Source organism: Chaetodon auriga, chromosome 18, assembly GCF_051107435.1.
Source record: "Chaetodon auriga isolate fChaAug3 chromosome 18, fChaAug3.hap1, whole genome shotgun sequence".
Classification (NCBI taxonomy): domain Eukaryota; kingdom Metazoa; phylum Chordata; class Actinopteri; order Chaetodontiformes; family Chaetodontidae; genus Chaetodon; species Chaetodon auriga.
Window position 1 is genome coordinate 9,557,218 of NC_135091.1, and position 20,326 is coordinate 9,577,543.

Below are 20,326 nucleotides of genomic sequence, written 5' to 3' on the forward strand. Positions count from 1 at the left end.
ACTTAAACCACAGAATACCTTTGTTTCCTCTGTGTATTATTATTTAGTGGTCAAACACACACACAGACAGACAGACACACACGCACACACACACACACAAAACACCTTCTGCTTCTGACATTCACTGTTTGATTTAGCCCGATGGGATATATTGAGCCTCTGAGCAGAGGCACAAATATGTATTGATGAGACTGCCACTCTTACTAATACACCCTGACAGATGAGGGGGGCCACAGAGGGGAAACACACATACACACATGTGCACACAACATTCCTGCATCAACGGCCAAACCTCTCAATATTGACAGCAAGTGAAAGATGGGAAAGAGAAGAAATGGAAACACTCGACGGTTTGTAGGAAAATATGAGAGATTAAAAACAGAGACAGAGCTTCTTCTTTTGTGATTCGATTCATTGTTATTGCTTGGAAATAATGTTTTCTTTTTGTTTAATATACAGCTTCAGTGCCAGATATGCTTTTGTGCAGGTTGTAGGCAGTTTTCCTCAGCCTATTAAATTATTTTAAGATCCAATTTTCTCCAGAGGTGGTAATTATCTTACTTTAAAGGTGCACCACTGTTTGAAGGAACCACTGGAGGTGACACATTGCCCAGATGTTTTCTATTGCCAAGACCTGAAGCTCCCTGTGCCTTCTCCAGGCACTGAGCATGACCCTGTCTACCTCTGAATAACTTGCACATATGGGGTTTGCACAGCCTCATGAATGCAGTATTTGCATAAAGCTCTTCAAATCAATGGGATTTTGCCTACTTTTAATGGCTTGAAAATATGGCTTGAGCATGCCAAACATCCAAAATATCCACATCATTATAGAGCCCATCTGCCAGCAATGCTAAAAAATATTGCTGGTGGTTATGTGCCATTAGCAAGGGAACACAAACACACACACACACACACACACACACACACACACACACACACACACAGTGGCTGAACAGCTTGACTTCTATCAAATAGGCCTGTCATGGTTAAGTTCTCTCAAATTTTATTCATTAGCAAGTCAAAGCACAAAGTGCAGCTTTCGGAGTGGCACTTACAGTAATGGCAAAACACCAATCACATTTTTAAAACACTGCCTGTCTAGCTCCACTTTGAAAAGCCGTTAATTTAAAGAAAAGTAAGAACTGGCCTTTTCTTATTTCAGACAGCCAAATTTCCCAGCACATCTGTTTCTATCTCAGACTGCCTCAAACAACTTGCCGCTCACTCCTCTTTTCTCCTTGCTCTTCTCCACTTTATGTTCTCCTCCTTGTCTTTCCTGCCTGCCTCTTTTTCTGTCTGTCTGTTGCCTCTCTTTGGCTGTAAAAATGATAGGGGGTCTTCATCTCTCAATAACCAGCCTTTGCCTGCCATAATGGCTGCATCAATTTGGAAAATTGGCCATTTGAAAAGTGAGAGCTGGGCACTAGGGAGGGAGGGAGGATGTGAGGACACCTCTGCCACATGTCAGATGTGGAAACATCTCTCATGCAGCTGTCTCTTTGGAGCATTTTTCTCACTTGTATGCACAAACGCACACTTACTGACACACCTACTCATGAACACATGGTTCTACATCTTTTATCAAAGGTTGTGTTCTGTCAGAGCAGTCACCTGTCTGGTGAGATGAGTGTGAAATTTAATGTCAAGGTGTGAATAATCTCCTCCTATCACCTCTCCTTGAATGGGGCAAAAAAGCATTTTGCAATTTCTGTTTCCCTCCCTGAACTAGGTCAGCGACAATAATTTTTTCATGTGTTTGGCAGCAACATGGATTGTCTTTCATCTTTAATGGTGGCTACTTTTCTGTGTGTATGTATGTGTGTGTGCTCATGTCATTCAGGCACGAAGGAGAACCTCAGTGCGTCTAAAATCCTTTTAGACATGTGGCCGAAGGTTGAATCAGATGCAGAAAAACATGCTGCCCTCTTGCTACGGTAAATGAAGGATAAAGATGCATAACCATAATGACTCTGAATACTAATGAATAGTGTGTACACAATGTGTGAATTGTACACACAAAACACCTAACACCTTATTAACCTGGCAGGTATTCATTCATTAATCATATGAGAGAATATCAGGGCTCTTGTTACCGTCCTGTGCCAATGCTATGTCTGTTGTATGGCATGCGTTTAGCCTCTCTGTTGCACTGCATGCCCAGAATCTGCTCCCTCTCCTGGTTGTGGCGGCCTGTGGTGGCCAGGCAGGGAGCATTTTCCACATTGTGTTCCATCTTTTCCCAGTGGTACCATCTGCTGTTTATCCTCTCCTCGTTCCAATCGGCTAGCAGCGTCTGCCGAATGACCCGCTGCCTGGGGAACTATGTGTGTGTATGAGCGTCGAGAGATTGGTCAGTGTGTGTACGGAGGGTGGAGTTGGGGCGTCGTGAGCCTTTGAGCATGTGCTTTTCTTAACTGACAGAAACATCCACTTCAGTCAAAGTTCACGCTGAGATGGGTTAGGGTTAGGGGGCATTTGCTTTCCTCCAGTGTAGTCTTTTTTTACTGGATTTCAGTCAGAGTTTTGTAAAATGTTTTATTTATATTTATAGATTTTGTCATGGTATATGTTATCATATATATATGTTTTTAATAATTCATTTGAAATTGGAGGTTAGAAATGTGTGTTGCCCTTCTGTGTTTTCTGCACAGGTATATCATTGACCGCTCGGAGAGGAAAGCAGAGCTCTACCCCTGTCAGCAGGATGAATGGACCAGAATCACTTTCGCTGATTACTCTGTCCCTCTTCAAGACACAGCCAACTCCTGGGTCTTGGTCTTTAGGTTAGAGAATGTTATAACTTAAAGGTTAGGCTTGTGGCTGAAAGAGATTTTCCAGCCTGCCTTGGAAAATCTGGGTGAATCCAGGTGTAAATGACTGATATCTACCCACCAAATGTCATAATGTTGTTTTTGAGCACTGCTCTCACTTCTCCTTCCAGCTGGTAAAGCTAATATTGGGAACTGTAGATATTTCTGTAACACTGCTTTTCAGAATTTCAACAAAAAACTGTGGAAAACCACTGTAAGATTTGGTCAGACCTTGGAATTTGACATCTTGTTGTTGACTTCTGTTTTGTTGTTTGTGAAGAGAGGTGTTCCTGGTGCCAGAGGAGATGCTGCTGGTACCTAAGGTCTACTCTCCAATCCCTAATTGTCTGCTGCACATCATAAATAACGACACCGGAGAGGAGCTGGACATGGTCTTCAACAAAGCAGCAACCCACGTCTATCAACCCAACAAGGTCTGTGGATGCCATAAATCCTTGCACCTCAAATATTCATGTAGTTGACATATCATGTTTTATTAGAACACTAATTGCTTCCTGCATGCCTGACTTTAAAAAAATGGGTAATTTGTTGTTGACTGCTCAACCCAGTTATCTCTTTTTTAGCTTGGTTATACCTTTGTAGCAGAGGCTGTCACACCTGAATCGCCCCCTGTTGGTGCCAAGTGGAGGATGCGCCTGATTGGTTCAAGGGAACTCCCTCCAAAACCGTCCAGTGAGACTTCATTCAGCACGTTCTCAGTGAAGGCATTCCGGGATTACTACATTCCCAATGACAAAAACATCATATGTCGGTAAGAGAATTATGAAGCATATATTTAATTGAAAGCAGAATCATCATCTTAAGGTGTATTTACCCTGTGAGCTGAGATCACGAGATCACACAGATTCATCTTCTGTCTGCTCCTGGATGGCAAGGTTTAGGTGTGATGACAATAAAAGAAGCTGCTGTTTGTCTGAAAACAACAATAGCAGCTCTTAAAGAGGTTAGCATAAATGCTGCTACAGCATCAGTTATATGAGAACTGGAGAGTATTTCGACATCGAAGAAAGAACAAAGATTGGCACTGAAGCCTTTTCTAGATGGAATCGATGCTTTCACTCTTCTCCCGACTGGCTTCGGCAATCTCGCTCCCCTAGTCAGTCATATGGTTCGTTGATCTGATTGATTGGAATAAGCTGGTGATAGACAGTAAAAGACAAATGGGTCGTCCAATCATCTGCCAAGTATTTCTTGAAAGTGCCTGCCCTTTTCCAAACAGTTTCCATGGATGTCTTCCCAGATGCTTCTGTGTAACGTCAGGTTAAAGATTTATATTGATCAATTGTAATTCCTTGTTGTTGAGGATGTATCATAAAAATAAATGCTTTCCGTTAACTCTCACTTATTCTTACTTACAATGCACTATATTATAGGAGATGTTTGATTATTAGAAACAAGGTGTGACTATAGCCAAAGAGCACATAAACATAACAAGTAACCTCTTCAGGAAGCATTTGAAGCAACATTAAGGATACCCTCAGAGACTAACAGTCATTTGAAGGTTTTCCACAGTTACTCTGTGCAGGTGACGGCAGACATCATGGCAACCATTCAGTTTCAAACTTCCAAGCCAGACGCATTGATCCGTCTGTCCATTCTGGACCAGGAGAAGGAGGTGGCCAGCAACACAGGGAAGGGCCATGTGCTAATTCCTGTGTTCCACTTCCTGAACAACAAAGGTGAGCAGTCATTAGATTTAGTAATTGAAGTGATTGACTGATTAACCCTCACATTTTTTTCATGTTGAGCAATGTAACTGTCTCACAATTGAACTTTTACATTGTATGGGAGCAGATTTTCCACTTTTTCCACACATTTCTACTGATTTTGTGAAATACTTTTTGCAACCTGAACAGTACACCACACACGGAGCAGATATCAGAACAGCAGGGCTCCTGTGTGCAGCCGTTTCCCTTGCAGTGGTGATTGACCATGTGAGAGAGAGGGGGGTGAGGGTATGCAATGAATTTCATAAGTGGGGTTCAGACCACAACTTTGCAAGTAGATTTTTGTGTACCTCACAAATGTTCTTACAGCAAGTTTCCAGTCCTCACTGATCTTTGACTGTTTACTCTTTATTTCACAGAAACCACTTTTTGCATATTGTACAGTTTTGCTCTCTCTCACCTGTCTTGGCCTATATTTAGGCCAGGTGCTGGATAAAAAAAACAGTGCTGAAAAGTGTGATAACTACATACACACTAAGGTGAACTATAACAACAGAACCACCTTTTAGTCCTCTAAAAGGTAAAATGCTAATTCTGTCGATTAAGTTTATTCCCCATATTTTCATGAAATGTAAGTTGGGGTCGGAGAGGCTTATTAATTGGTTCTACTTGTACATTAGCGAAGAAATAGTACCGGTAAAAACTGCTGCTGGTGTGTTCAGATTATCCAGAGTAACAGGAACCATTTTGCCATTTTGTTTAATAGACTGTAGGTTTACAAAAAGGACAGAGAGAGAGAGTATGGCATACACCAAACATCCCTGGGCTAGAACAGGACCATAGATGATAGGATTACATGGTTGGGGTCTCAAACACTTGGCTACTAGACATCCTGTGAACAAAATCCCATTGTATCCTGTTTTAAAGCCTATAAAGCTAAATGCCTATAAAGGCATATAAAACCCAAACTATCTGCATGAATACCACTAATGGTTAGTGAGAAAATATTCTACTTTAGTTTTGGGATAACTGACCCTTTAAGTAATATTGACTTGACTTTTTGCTATGCTAGCCTGATGAACATTAAAAATACTGTAGAGACAGTAGAGGCACTACACACAAGAGCTCTTCAAAAACCTGCCTCAAACTCTTTCGTCTGCTTTTCAGTTGATGTTTCCATCAGTTATAAAAGGACAGCTTGCTGACCACGCTTGTCTTTTCACAGATACGGCCTCAGTTTAATATCTCTCTTTCTTTTACAGATCCCAGTTGCAATTATGAGAAGAACCAGCACCAGAAGGGATCCCCCACCCAGGACAAGGGAGCCAAGGTGATAGACCCCTCTCAGCAAAGAAATGGGGAGGACAGCACAGCTGCGCAATCAGACTCCTTGTCTCACCAGTCACAGCCTCCCACAGAGACTATGGTATCACTGACAACTGCCTGCGTGGTATCCGCTGTTGCTCAAACACTTAACTGATCTCACTTGCACACGTACACAAGCGTGCATCTCACTTTCCCTCTCTGTCTTTCTCACCCACTTGCTTGCTGCCTGTGTTGATATCAATTTTTCACTGCCAGATACACATAACGCCTTACTTGAAGGCATGCACGCACACGCACAGACACACACACGCACAAACTTACACACACCCACGCACGCATTCTCATGCAGACAAAATTTGCGAGAGGAGAGCAGCAGAAACTGGAGGGGTGGTTCTGTTGTTATTGTCTGAGTTATCAGTGCTTGTCAGGGAGCAGTGATTTGTGTGTGATTTATGAGTCACTCGATTGTCTGAAGACCCCCTATCTAACAGACCTGTTGTCATAGTTTGCTGATTGCCAAAGTATATAGTATCACACACTCACACACACACAGACACACACCCATTGTACAGTGTGCGCATGTCCATAAAGCCAAGGAAATCAGATGAAGTTTATTTGTTTTGCTGAGGTGACTGTTAGCCAATTATTTAAATGTTCCCACGGTAAATGCTTACACCTCAGAAATAAATACAGTAAATTTGACATTTACAGCTGTTGATTGAGCCTTTTAACAACAAATTAAAGCTTTTGCAGTGGACCTCTGAAGAAGTTTGTTTTGGTCGCAGCATGCGTGTGTTACAGATACAGTGTAGTGACATTAACAGTAATGAGACAGATCATGGTCGATCCCACAGATCAGATCAGCAGCAGGCCAGAATAAACAGCTCTCGATCAGGACTAAGACCATTGATCAGGACTTAGAGCAGAGGGTCAGTGATTAAAACGCTGTTCTTCACCACAGGGACACACACCAGACATATTGATGCACAGTAACGGTGCATTAACTGTGATGGCTCCTGTAGTGTAATCTGTTTGGGACTTGAACACACATGAGCACATGAAAAAACAAACATCCTGATGGTTCTGTGGCTTTTTGTTTATCTATAGAGACATACAGCAGAGTCATAGGACGTCAGACGAAATAAAATGGCTTATATGTGGCTAATTTTCTGTTTTTGCAGAATGTGTCTTGTTTGAGTCTGGTCGTGAGTGTCACCTTGGGATTTTGTTGAAACTCTGTCTTTTCTCTTCAGTGTGATGGATGTGGGAGTTGCCACCCCTGATATAATCTTGGCTAACACGCCCTCTGCCTCCTCTCTCCCTTTGTGCCAAACATGTGCTTCTGTCAAAGAGGCCAGGGAACAGCAAAAAAAAGAAAGAAAGAAAGAAAAAAGCAGTTCTTCTTTAAGATCTCTGTGTCTCTCTGAATCATCAGCACTAATACACTTTAAAAAATATGAAATAGCATGCATCTTAGTTTGGCATTGCATTTATGGAACGCCTCATGCATTATGCTGTATATACCTTTTTTCTGTCTGTCATGTCGTGTTTAAATTGTGATGATGTGGGTGTTGGACACTGACTTTGCTTGTCTGTGTTTCGCAGGGTCATAAGTATGTGGTGCAGGCAGAGGTGCTTTATAAGAGCTGGGATTTGGATGAATCTCAGCTGGCTTTTGTCCACATGCTCAGAGACTTGGAGAAGAAAGAAATGAGAGGTACATGCTGAAGACAATCACAAGCACCACAGTCAGCTACAATGAGTTGCTCACGGGAAAGAAAGTCACTGCTTGTATTTTGCTCCCCTTGAAGACATTAAAAACGTGTTTAAGTAATTTAGTAACATGAATCTTGAAAAAGTCTAAATATGCACAATGAATGGTCCAGATATCCTCAAATATCCCCATCATGGGCAATGAAGCATTTTAATTTTTACTTTAAGTTTCCAGCATTTGAGCTCTGGGTTCTGAATGGATTTCCTAACACGGCCTTCGTGTTTGCTTTTGCACAGCTTATTTTAGTGTTCGGAGTGAAATGTGGCAGATACTCAGTAGGCAGTGTCAGGGGCCAAGACGGACGCTGTTTGTTCTTGGCTTCCGCTAGCCAGGGGCCTGTTAATCACAAGCCTAATGAATACAGCTGCTTGTGCAGATCACAGAGTGTGATTTCTTGTGCCCACTGGCCGTCGGCTGAGGCAGTAATCCTGTCCTCTGCCACCGACTCTGCTTCTCTGCCTTTAATCACGCTGCACAAATGGGATCGATTGGAAGATCAGGGCTTTGAAATTTGCAGGAGCTTCTTACAAAAATCTGAGGGGGTGAATTAATTGCAGCACAGGTGGATGTTGATGTGAAAGAGGTGCTGCATGGGTGACAATTTGCATGATTGCCTGAAGAGGGAGGCCAGCCTGCTGTCATTGAATTCTCATTCTTTTCCCTCTGTTGCTCCTGACAATAGTCCCCGTATTTACCCATTCAGTTTGCATGACATGAAATCTGAGGATGATATCTGTGTGTGTGTGTGTGAGAGAGAGAGTGAGTGTACGTGTGTGTCTTTGCGTGGGAAGCATTCGTAAATAACAAGCCAGATATCCAGATATCAGATGTATTTTGACTACAGAGGAAGACAAACATCTATTTATATATTTAATACAGTAATGGCCGCGATTTCATGCTTCAGTATGCTGCGTGTTCATCTGGTCATTTGCATGTGTTCTCTCCTCGTAGATATGCGTGAGCATGTTCAGTTTTTTTTTTTTTTTAATTAAACCAACGTATGCTCGAGTTTGTCCACGTGTGTATGTGCAGGCCAATGTCCGCACAAACCTCCAGTGGTTTTCCAATAAGCTCATGAAAGTGGGTCAATGGGAAGTCAAATGAAGTTGGCTCTTGCCCCCTGGTGCCCTGGGAAATATCTTGGGAGGAAAGTGAATTAATTTCACCCAGTTAGACTCTGTCTCAGTGGTGAGGCTCTGCCCTTGATCATGCTCCCTACATGCTACATGGGTACACACGCACTACATGCCACGCCAAGCTTTGAAGCCTCTTGAACAAGCTGTTTAACAAGCAGCAGTCAAAATACTGTGCTGCGCATGTTTAATGCATGCACATTTACACAGCTCTGCTTTAAAGCCCACTGTTTAAGAAGTAGCTGTTGATTGCAGTTGTGGCAGCGGTTTTCATTCTCCCTCACCAACCAACCAACCAACCTACCTCCTTGATATTTTCTTTACTGTGCTACTAAGAAAACACATCTTTAGAGTCTAAACAATGGTGTTTTTAATCTTTCTTTTTTGAAACATTCTCTTTGAATTTGCTCTGCTGAAATTCAGTTTTCAGCACACGTATCAGCGTGACATTACACCAACACAGATTGATGTTTCGATCCAATTTGAACACTGAATTTCAGTATGACTTGAGATGAATGTAACTCAATGAGCGTGCACCAAAGATGTTCAGGCAGAATGGCAGGGTGTCAGCTGGAGTGATGGATTATTATGCCTCTTTATATCAGAGAAGTGAGGCTCATAGTTAATGCCTCATCTAAGCTGAAGAAAATGTGTGCGTTTTAGCTATGAAGTGCAACAGTGCCATCTAGCATATATTTGACCACACAGCACATGCAGGGTTTGCCACACTCCCACCTCAGATGAGCTTTAAATGTGTTGAGTAGAATGTGAACTGCTGAGGTTCACTGAGAAGATGAGTGGACATGGTATGTGTAAACAGAGGTAGTTTTCTAGCCTTTCACACTACATTAAATTGATCAAAACGTCAAAAGTTTGGCAAAGGAATGTTAATTTTGCACAAATGTTGGGTGTGTTTGTACACTTCTAAATGCCACCATCAAGTATCTCTTATCCTCTTATATGTGAAATGCTGTGTGCTTGTCATCCAGACTTTGTAGATGGTGATAGAAAAAGTGAATCTAACCTAATCTCTGTTTGCATAATGTAGTATTCAAGCTTGAGGATGTGACGCGTTCCCCCGCTGCTGACACACCGAGCCTTGAAGGACACAAATCCGACACACCCAAAGCCAACCGCAAAAGTGAAGGTGACAAGGAGAAGATGAAGCCAGCTGTCACCTCCAAGTCTGGCTCCAGGCAGGAAACGGTAATACTTGACACAGCACTGACCTGTATTTTGTATAAATAGTTCATATCCATAAACTCGGAGTTGGTTTCATTAGCTTGGAAATGATAATAGAATGTTATATACATATGAAAACTATTACTTAAATAAGTTTTAGTAAAGGGCAACATGCACTCAAGCGAACGGCCGTGCACTGCTTTTGTGATCTTTATATAAGTACATATTTATCTCACATTAAGACAAGGTGCAGTGGTACCTGTCGGGTGAAACTTAAGTCAAAATTAGAAGTAGTAATATCAACCTTTTTGAGAGGAGGATGTGAAGGCACTTCAATGGAGTACACACTTAGCTCCTCTTCATAGATTCCCATCCAAAATATAATGAGATTGCTCTTGAACTCCGTCCTGGTGTCCCTTTCATCACATTTTCAGTTTGTTTTGTCAGGCAGGTCAGCATTTACATACTTGGCTGACTCCGCCGACCGCCGACTCTGAAAGGAAGACTGCTATCGACCAAATCCCACAACTGCCCGGATGACCTGCATGAATTTGCACTGTATAAGAGACACTTGTCCTACCGCACACGATACTCTTGTGGTCTATAATCCTTAGTATCATGGATTTTGTTTGGTAGTCATAAACACAGCTGCTGCATAAATCTCTGATCACATAATAAGTGCCTTTTATTCTCTGCTGCGCTACATGTCAAACCCTTAAAACATTTGAAAGGCAGATTTTCAGGATGCTGAATAAATAAATTTCCATTTTTAATATTTTTTTTGGCATTGGAGATGATGAGAAAAACAGCCTATTATTTACATTCAAGACAAGACAGCTGAAGCCGAACAGGACGTATAATCCAGCCGGCTGGCTGTGCACCAGACTGTCTGAGTTGCTCATTGAAAGAGACACACTCATAATGTATTGTGGTGCGGTGACCTTCAGCTGGGATGTTCGTGTGCATGAGCGTGTGCGTTACCTTTTTTTGTGTGTGTGTATGTTTGTACAGAGACTTGACCCGGCGAAGCCGAACTGGACGCTGCGTGTGGTCAGCAACAAGTGCGAAGCAAGGAGCATCGAGGTCACGAAGGACACAGAGAGAAAGGACCAGATTAAAGCCATTAAAAAAGCCTGGGAAACGGCCGAACCAGGCCGCTGTGCCAAGGTAACCCAGACGAAGAGCATTTAATGTAATTATCTGTTTTAGTGTATCCAATATATTGTCTGTCTCCTGTAGAAATATGAAAGATCTGATTTATAAAATGTGTTTTAATGCCATTTTTTGTCTTACTATGTTCATTTGAAATGTGCCTCTCCGATACTCAATATACCCATGTAGCCTACAGACACACTGTTTTGTCTTTTTAGGCTTTACAGTCTCGTCTCAAGTTTCTTCAACAAGTCGAACAACAAGAAAGTGATGAAACTACGACAGATCTTGGTGCCGAACTCTACAACCACACGCACTTAAAGTTGCTCGCTTTTCTGTTTCCGTGACTTGACTCACCCACAGTTTGGTAATGAGGCCTTTTCTGATTCTTTTACAGCTGCTTCTGGATCTGATCCCTGCACTTCTCTCAGTCCAACTGATCAAAAGCTGACTGATACCTCTTTCTCCTGTCCCCCCATGGACTACACTCCCTTCATCAGGTGCTCCACCGCTTTCACACACACTCTTTCCATTGCTTCCTCTGCTCACTTTTTGTCTGGACATAAAGGTAGAGTGATGATTGGAGCAGGCCGTAGCCATCGCACCATCATGTGCTCACATAACATAATCTTATAGTCAGGTAACTCTAGATTGCAGAATCATCAGTTTCTGTCTTTTGCAGACGTCTGCACAGCCTGTTCCAACAGACATTCATATCTGTGCTTAGAGGGCAGAGGTGGAGAATGTTACATAAAGTACCAAGACAGACTCATCATCTCATCATGTTCTTCTAATAGGCAAAGTTTGCATGCGGTCCAGTTGCCTAATGTAGCTGTTGGATCACTCTGCTTTTCTAGCTATGTGAGCCTGAATTCAGCCTTAGCTGCAAGGCCTGATTGCACTGTTTGTGTGTGTATGAGTGTGTTTTCAGTATGCATGCTGCTCTGGTGGTCATAGCAGCATCCTTCTCCTCAGCAGACTGGTTCATACAGTATATGCAGGACATTGAGTTCCTGTGTTTATGACCTTGCTCCCATTGGTGCTGTGAACAGCAGTGTTACATGACTGCACACTTTGGCTGGCCTGAAAGGGCAATGCATGGACTCCAGAGGACGGAAATGTATACTGTATGTAATACAGAGACATCAAGGGAAAAAAGACACACACAATGAAAAAAAAAAAAAAACCATGCAAAAAAAATTTCTATCATGAACCGCATCCAAAAAATCCTACTGAAAATAGAACTAAAAACCAAGAAAACTCTTAAGTAATGATTCAGACTTTTATTATTTTATGTTTTTATTTTTTGCTTGATGATGGCTTTAGTGAATATATGGAATAATGATACGGTGGGTCCATAAAGAATTCATTGCACATCACGTACGGCATGTAGCTGCAGAAATCAAGTGTATGTTGATGATGAAACTTAGTGACACATACACGAACACGCTGTTTGTCTGCTCCGAGGCTGACTTGATCTGCATGTTTTTTAAGATGCACGGCCAAAAGTGTTGCAACACCAAGATGGAAATGCAGCAGCTTTGCAATATGACTGGCATCAAAATAGTAAGGTCACCCAGAGCTCCCACTTCAGCAGCATTTTTTGGATAACGAGTTGGACAGCTTTACTCAATATTTGCACTCGTGTAATCACAAATATCTTTAATATCAACACACAGTGTCACAAGCGTCTGTGAGTTTCCTGCTTGTCTATATGTGCTGTGCGTACTTCAGCAGCGTCAGAGTCTCCCGTGACTCCTCCTCACACCATCTTCTGCTCTCCTCCGTCCATCCCTCCCTCTGTCCGTCCCTCTCCATGATAAATGAGATGATATTTGGGTCTGTTAATTAGAGAGCTATTTCAGGACCCCAATGAGCTTGTCGCTCCAATGAGATGTGCCCGCTCTCCCTTTACGTCTCCACCCTCCCCTGCCGTGGGTGTGTTCGTTTTGCGTGTGCGCGCCTGCACGTGTGTCCGTGTCCAGCTGCTAATGGCTGCTGACACTGTGACCTGTGATCCGAGCCGAGAGAGAGATCCTGAGGAGTAGTCAATGAGGGGACTGGTCTGCAACACACCTCTTTCTCACAATGGTGCACCACGGGGCACATCATAAATTCACACTCACGCACGCACGCACACACACTCACGCACACCACTTTTATAGCATTTGTGGCGTTGCGCTGCACAGGGCAGTGTTCATTAACCAAATGAACTCCATCATCACCTCAACTGGCCTCCCCTCTTCATTAAGGTTGGCTTATAGGACATAGGCAGCTTATAGTCTCCCTCTGTGTGTGTGTGTGTGTGTGTGTGTGTGTGTGTGTGTGTGCTCAGCCTCAAAGGGCTGTTCCTTTTAATTTCTTTCTGAAACAAACACACATACACGCTAACTAACTAACTGCGTCGTTCATTCACTCTATGTACTGTGTGTTTCTTCTTTACACACACACACACACACACACACACACACATAAATATTATATAAATTATACAGTCAATTCTTATACAGTGGTTACAGCCACAACCAATCTTCTTAGATTTAAATTTGGGTGTGCGACTCGGGTTGTGAGATAAGCAATGGGACTGTGTGCCTATCTCTGCATTTTTATTTGTCCTTCCTGTGTCAACATTATCAGTCGTCCCATCTCAAAAAATAGCCTGTGAAATGTGGTAGAATTTAATATTTACCCTAGTTGGAGCTGACAATATTATGTTTAATATCTGATCCTCAACATACTCCCTTCAGAATGTTTGTGGACCGCAGAGCAACACAATACTGTGTTTCCCAGGAAAAGTCTTTCGCTATGCGTTCAATAAGCTATCCAGCATTAGCAGGATAGTGATAATTAAAGTACACATACATATTGAATCAGCCGTTGTGTACATCCGTAGACGCCACAAGGATTTTCCAGTGCTGATGGACTCGCATATAGAGGAGCTCCAGCAGAAGGAGCGTGTGGAGAAGATCCAGACTTACCGGTTAGTCCGAGACTATGTGCTGGAGCACCAAAAACAGCAGGAGCTCAACAGGAAGGAGCTAATGAGGTGCCAACTGGAGATGTATGAGAGCATGCAGGTCAGTCAAGACAGAGAAAGAAGTGTGTGATGTCTAAAAATGAACATGCAGACATTGACAATTACCAGTTTTGACTGTCAGAATGAAAGAGAGTGAGAAAGATCTGTTGTCGTCTGCCTTTCCCTCTGGTTAGACACCACTCTGCAACTTTCTCTCTGCCTCTCCGTCTTGTCTCTAGGCAGCCTTGTGGCAGCGCTGCAAGAAGTTTCTCGATGCTTGCGAGGCATTTAGTAGCCGTCAGATGGCGGCCGTGAAAAAGGAACAAGAAGACAAACAAGCACTGGAGGAGACCCAGCAGGCAGTTTGAGAAAAAAACAACCCCCACCTCTGCTGCCTCCCAGCAGCCCAAGAAACGTGCCAAGAGTGCTGGCAAGAAGAAATGATGGTCGTTGGCACTAGGTTCCTGTCTCAATTTCCTCAGTAGACACCTCTCAACAAGTCTGTGGGAACACTGAGGAATCTTTAATCACAACATCGTAGCCTTTGCTTGATGATATGATACCTGACTGAAAGACTGTTGCTGCACCTGACCCTGAGCTGATAGTGCTATTATCTCTTATGTCTTTAAAGACTCTGAAAAGATTGTTAATGTGTTTAGTTTTTCACCAAAGACGCTGTATTTTACATTTAATCGTATTCCTTTGTCTGAATCCCTTAACCACTGTTCACCTGCAACAGCATTCTTTGTCGTTTTTGTTCTTTCTCCTCTAGAATATGTCAAGTATAGTACATTTCAACTGACGAAACGTCTGTTACTGGCTGTGTGCACACATGTAAAATCACTTCCTCTGTCATTGCGCTGAGAATGTCAGGCCATCTCACTTGCAATGTATGGCTTTGACTTTTCGATGCTCAGTGTGCCTGATTATATTCGGCAAATCTTTTGTTTTCTTGAAGGTCACTGTATTGACTGTATGCCTCAAGGCATGCTGGATACAGCCAACCTCCCACAAGCTGAGTGGTACTGATTGATCGCTTAATTGATATATTCTTGCTAATAGAAGCCCACGGGAGTCCATTCCTACGAGACCGAGACAAAGTGTTGTATATGGAAAAATGCAGCACAGGTAGGTGGCAGATCTTTATGACAACATGGCAGCTATCAATAATCCCCAAGGTTGAAGTGAATACGTTTCAGAAAAGATGGATGATGGCTTGGTTCTTAATATACATAAAACTGTTTATCAATCTGGTGTTTCTTTGTGAAATGACTTTGATATGGTGAAGTAAGTGCCATTTATCTTTCCTTAGTATTTGTAGTGCGTCTAGTAGGTCTCCATCCCACAGAGAGAGTCAGCTGATCAGCTGAGGAATGAGAGGCTAAATTGGAAATGAAAGGGAAGAGGGTGCCATCTAGTGGCTGTGGATGTGAATACATCTTCATTACCATGCCTGCACTAAGCCGCTCAACCATAATGAATCATTCAATTTTGTGGTGCTGCATGAAGGAAATGATCGTTATGCTGTGCATGTGTGTGTGTGCACGTGTTGGATGTGCGTGTGTGTACAAGGTAGCAGAATTATTTGTGCGTGATTGTATGCGTGTGCATGTGCAAAGTCATCCTGCAGTAATCTGCTCCTGCTCTGTAGCTTTTGTGCTCTGCTGCTGACAGTTTGTTTATTAAATGTTTGTGGGAATTGATTCCCTTTCATTATGATACTGGAGCTAAATTAGGAATCTACAACATCTGAATAAGATTTAGAAGATCTCTGTGGACAAACTTAAACAGTAATTTATGTGTGGGAATATCTGCTTGTAATCTTTAATGTAAATCTGTCCACCTGCGCTCTGCGCACACACTTGGAACACAATGTCTGCATGTCTGCATTTTTTCCTGCTAATCTTCGTTATGTGTGTGTTTCGCACTGCATTTTGTGTGTCTCTTCTGTCTGTCAGGCCTCATCTAGCCAACCACTATTTCTCCCCTTGTAACTGCATGACAGAACTAATCCTGAAAGCCTTGTTCCTGGCACAGAACATTCCCTCTTGTCTCTGCACTGTTCCCTCTCGCCCCATTCATTCCTCCCCTTCGAAAACATTAGCTGTTATTTGCTGTTTTCCGTACACCTAAACCCATCCTCCTCCTCCCCCTCCTCCTCCTCCTCCTCTTTTGTGCGTGAGGTATAGTGGTTGGGTGTGAGTGTGTGTGTGTGTGTGTGTGTGTGTGTCGCACCATTCTGTTGTTAGAGAGAGAGAGAGAGATCACCCGACACTGTAATTGTCAATGACGTGTGTGTATTAACGGAGAGGCTGTTTGTTAATTGGCAGCTGTTGGCTGGTGGTTTGATGCAAATGTGTTGTGAGCGACAGAAGAACACTGGCTTAACCTTGAAAACAAGGGGACACAATGGCTGCATTCTGCGTGTGTGTGTGTGTGTGTGAGAGAGAGAGAGCAAGATTGCGTGTGTGTATTTGACTCCCCACAAGTAATAAGAGAATATTTGATTCTTAAATGGACCCACATAGAGGGATGATGAAATTAAGTGAAAGTAGATACACATTCCCTGAGTGGTGTGGAGACTGTGGTGGGTCTTTGATTCACTTTCCATTTTGGAAGTAATAATTCAAGAATGCCTTAATCAATTTCTTAGCAGTTACTTTTGTGAATGACAAAAGGACATTCTAACTTGCAGGAATCGCTTTTCTTTTCATGGTTTCTCTCCTTTTCTGTGGCACCGTCTCTGTCACATGCAGTCTGCAGTGTACACGCTGTTGTCTTTCAGTGGGCTGTGGCGCTGTCCTCCCATCTCATGTGGCTCAGTATCAGGTTTCACAGCCTTCATCGAGTTGATAATGTCAGTTGTTAAATATGTGATCTATTGTAGTGCGGCAGTTTAGGCTAAATTATCTCATCATGTGCAAGTTGAGCAGCACACACAAGCAGACTAAATGAATTTATTCTTAAATTATTTTGTGAGAGACTAGATGCATCCAAGACAAGAGCCAGTGTCAAACTTGTTACGCCATAAGGTGTAAAGCATGATTTGCTTAAGTGAAACCAAAATGTCTTGTGTGCATCAATCTTCTTCATCTAGTCTACTACTACTTCTTTTTAATGTTCAACATTTTTAGAAATATGATTTCAAGAGTTAGGTGAGAAGATTGGTACCACTCTTAAACGTACACGCTGCATACATATGAAGTTAGAGTCAGAAGACTGTTAGCTTAGCTCAGCTTAGCTTAGACTCGAAGCAAGGGCTAACAGCTAGCCTGACTCCAGGAGGTCACTGCTCTGGTGAAGAAACAGTTTGAGCACGAAAAATTTGACATTTTTATTTCTGTGTATTTTCTTGTGTTAATTGTACAAATGAGGTGTTAAGCAGGGAGCTTTAGAGGTGGAGGTAGGTGGATTTTTTCAGTTGTGGACGGAGCAGGTCCGCTGTTAGCCCATGTTTCTGTTCTTTGTGCTAAGCTAAGCTAATTCTCCTCTGGCTGTAGCTTCATATTTAACTGGCAACCATGAGAGTGATATCAATCTTCTCATCTTCTCGTCAGCAAAAAAGCAACTAAAATGTTGAGCTATTCCTTTAAGTTTACGTCTCTCAACTATACACCACCCAATGACTCTTTTTCCGTAAGAAGGTGTAGACTTATTTTGCATTCAGTCAAGAAATCTGTAATGTTCCTGCGAAGAATTATTCAGCACCCTTTGGGTCTTCAGGAGCCTCATGCTCCTTTTGCCTTTTCATTCCTGTTTCTCTGCCTTGCATAAGCATTCTTATACACATCAGTAAACACGTACACACACTGAGACACAGACGTACACTTCCAGCTGGCTCAGGGTGGACACAGGGTCCTTTGGCCTATTGGCTCAACACGCTGTAGCATTGTCCCATTGTTGTTGCTCTGCACCTCTGGGACAGACGTCTCTTGAGGTCCGTCCTCAGAGCCCGCTGTGCTGATAAAAGACAGAGAAGAAAGACTTTGAGAGGAAGAAGCCTGCGCTGTCGCGGTTCAGACTCAGCTCAGACGACAAGGAGCAAAAGGCCGAGCTTTTACTGTATGTTGACTGAGCGATAGCAAGGGGAAAAGGTGAGGGCTCAGAGATTGACGCCTAGGCTTTACTGCAGTAATCTAAAACCCCCGTATGTCTGTCTCTAATGCACACACACACACACAGAAACCCAGACTTGCAGACACAGAAATGCTGACCTGTTTGCAGCATCATTCTGGTAACCCCTCTGTTTCTTGTCCCCTGCCTCACCTCACCTTGCTTTGGCTTCACTCTCCCTTCACTCGTCTTTGGAACACTCTCCAGCAACGCCACCTCTCTCTTCAGCCAACGTAGCACAGCTCTGCAGACACCAGGAGGGGGCGGGGGGGGATGCGAAAATCAAATAATGAGTCAAGAGAAGTTCACACGCAAAAACAAAACAAAAAAACAAAAACAAAACTGCAACCCATCAGATCTGTAGATGCAGAGCGAATGAAGCACTGAGCACAAGGTCATCATCACCACAGGAAAACAGCCCCTGTCATCAGATTTAGGCGACAAGAGGCCTATAGTGTGAGAAATCCTATGTAAGAATGTGTTTTGTTGTAACTTACACAGATTAGCTCTCTAATTGTAGCTCCTTTATTTCCCTGCGGCCGTCATTTATCAGCATCTGTAAGATCCTCCAGGGACTACCAGTTAATACTTTGTAAAGATTAGTCTATTACTATTTGAAGGTCAAACCGAGTCAATATTTAAGCAGGGCTTAGGGAACTGCATGTCAGGGGGTCTGGATAAACTGGATAAGCCAGCTCTGTATACACTTTAAGATTTGACAGTGGCAGCAGAGATAGGCAAGTTGCTATTCAAAGCACAGGCTCGGGTTGACAGCTGTCCCTCACTCAGCACATCACTACACAATTTCCTACAGTGGAGGGATCAGGGGTTTGTGTGTATGCGTGTCCATACATACTGATTGCAGTGTGTTTTGTGTCTGAGCTGCCTCCTGGGACATTTGAGACCCAGTACACCCCCTGACAGTTACACTAACTACCACTGATATGAGGAAACTTCTCTTGGTGGCTGCTGTTGTGCGTTTCAAACATGTCTATAGTTATTATAGAGAAGTCATCGTGGTTGTCAGGGTGCAGCTGATGTAACTTCCTGTTATGCCACAGCCTGTCCAAAGTGTTTATTTCAAAAGATCTTTGATCTCGGATGTGGTTCTTTGTACCTGTATGCATATATAAAAAGATTTATTCCACATGTGCATTGTGTTAAAGAACCCTTTTGTTTGGTGCAGCACGCATCCTGCATCATTTGATGTCACCACTTGAAAGCTCTGCCTCAGCTCATATGTGGATGAAGGGTAATCTAATGGATAGACGGCTGGATGGGAGGATACACACAATTTCCTTAAATAGCATCACAGCAACTGCTTGAATCACAACCTAATTGCCTCGTGTTTGAGATGATTGCGTTAATTCAGCGATGCAGACTCAGTTTACACAGCAGAGCCGGGAGGTGTCAGGTTGCCAATAAAACAGGAGTCTAAGTTTCATCCCACTTTATTGGATTGTGCAGTAGCCTTTTGCCAATCACGGGGGATAATTGCACGACTTAATTTACCATCAGAGGCTGCTGAAGGAGAGGAGTCCTCTGGAAGACGGCTCACCGTCGCGCAGGCTGCCATCCTGGGAGAAAAGAAACGTAACTTTCATCAGAATTTGCTTCTCTGTGCTCGTTTCACAGCTTCTTCCTGTTTGACTTCAGATTTCCTTTTTATTGTAACACATCAGGTCATGATGATTTTACCTCTCATGTGTGGACAGAGAGGACTCTCTGTGTGTGGCCACATGCTAGTTAAAGCGACACCGGCATGGTCATGGTGAAGTGCTGAATTGATAAAGGGCGAATTGATTCGAGCTGAAACCACACAGGGATGGCTCTACAAGGGAGTCATCGATAACCTTTTCTGTGCTCAACATTGATTATTGCTACCTTTGATAACAGGACAGGAGACTTCTCTCTTTCTGTCTCCCACTCTGTCTCTCTGTCTGACAGAGAGAGTTGTGTTTCCATCACCTTTGGGGACACTACATAGACTTCCTGGAGACTTAACCTAACCAACAATCATAACCACTACTTGTCTAACCCTAACCCATGTCTTTACTCTAAAGACAAGTACCCACAATGCGCACACACACACACACACACACACACACACACACACACACCTCTTTGTG

At 43.0% G+C, this 20,326-nt stretch overlaps 1 protein-coding gene across 2 annotated transcripts in view; it reads left to right on the top strand.

Annotated features, from left to right (window-relative positions):
• adgb (androglobin) overlaps nt 1-19,106 on the top strand; it is a 42,729-nt gene extending 23,623 nt beyond the window's left edge. For both annotated transcript variants that reach the window (XM_076756802.1, XM_076756804.1), the window contains 13 exons: nt 1,844-1,937; nt 2,655-2,786; nt 3,094-3,247; nt 3,398-3,585; nt 4,347-4,513; nt 5,764-5,927; nt 7,433-7,544; nt 9,783-9,940; nt 10,928-11,083; nt 11,287-11,359; nt 11,466-11,568; nt 13,962-14,145; nt 14,324-19,106. In XM_076756802.1, the coding sequence (XP_076612917.1) occupies nt 1,844-1,937; nt 2,655-2,786; nt 3,094-3,247; nt 3,398-3,585; nt 4,347-4,513; nt 5,764-5,927; nt 7,433-7,544; nt 9,783-9,940; nt 10,928-11,083; nt 11,287-11,359; nt 11,466-11,568; nt 13,962-14,145; nt 14,324-14,452 (1,814 nt within the window). In that variant the 3' untranslated portion in view covers nt 14,453-19,106. The remainder of the gene's footprint in view (nt 1-1,843; nt 1,938-2,654; nt 2,787-3,093; nt 3,248-3,397; nt 3,586-4,346; nt 4,514-5,763; nt 5,928-7,432; nt 7,545-9,782; nt 9,941-10,927; nt 11,084-11,286; nt 11,360-11,465; nt 11,569-13,961; nt 14,146-14,323) is intronic.
• The last annotated feature ends 1,220 nt before the right edge of the window (nt 19,107-20,326 follow it).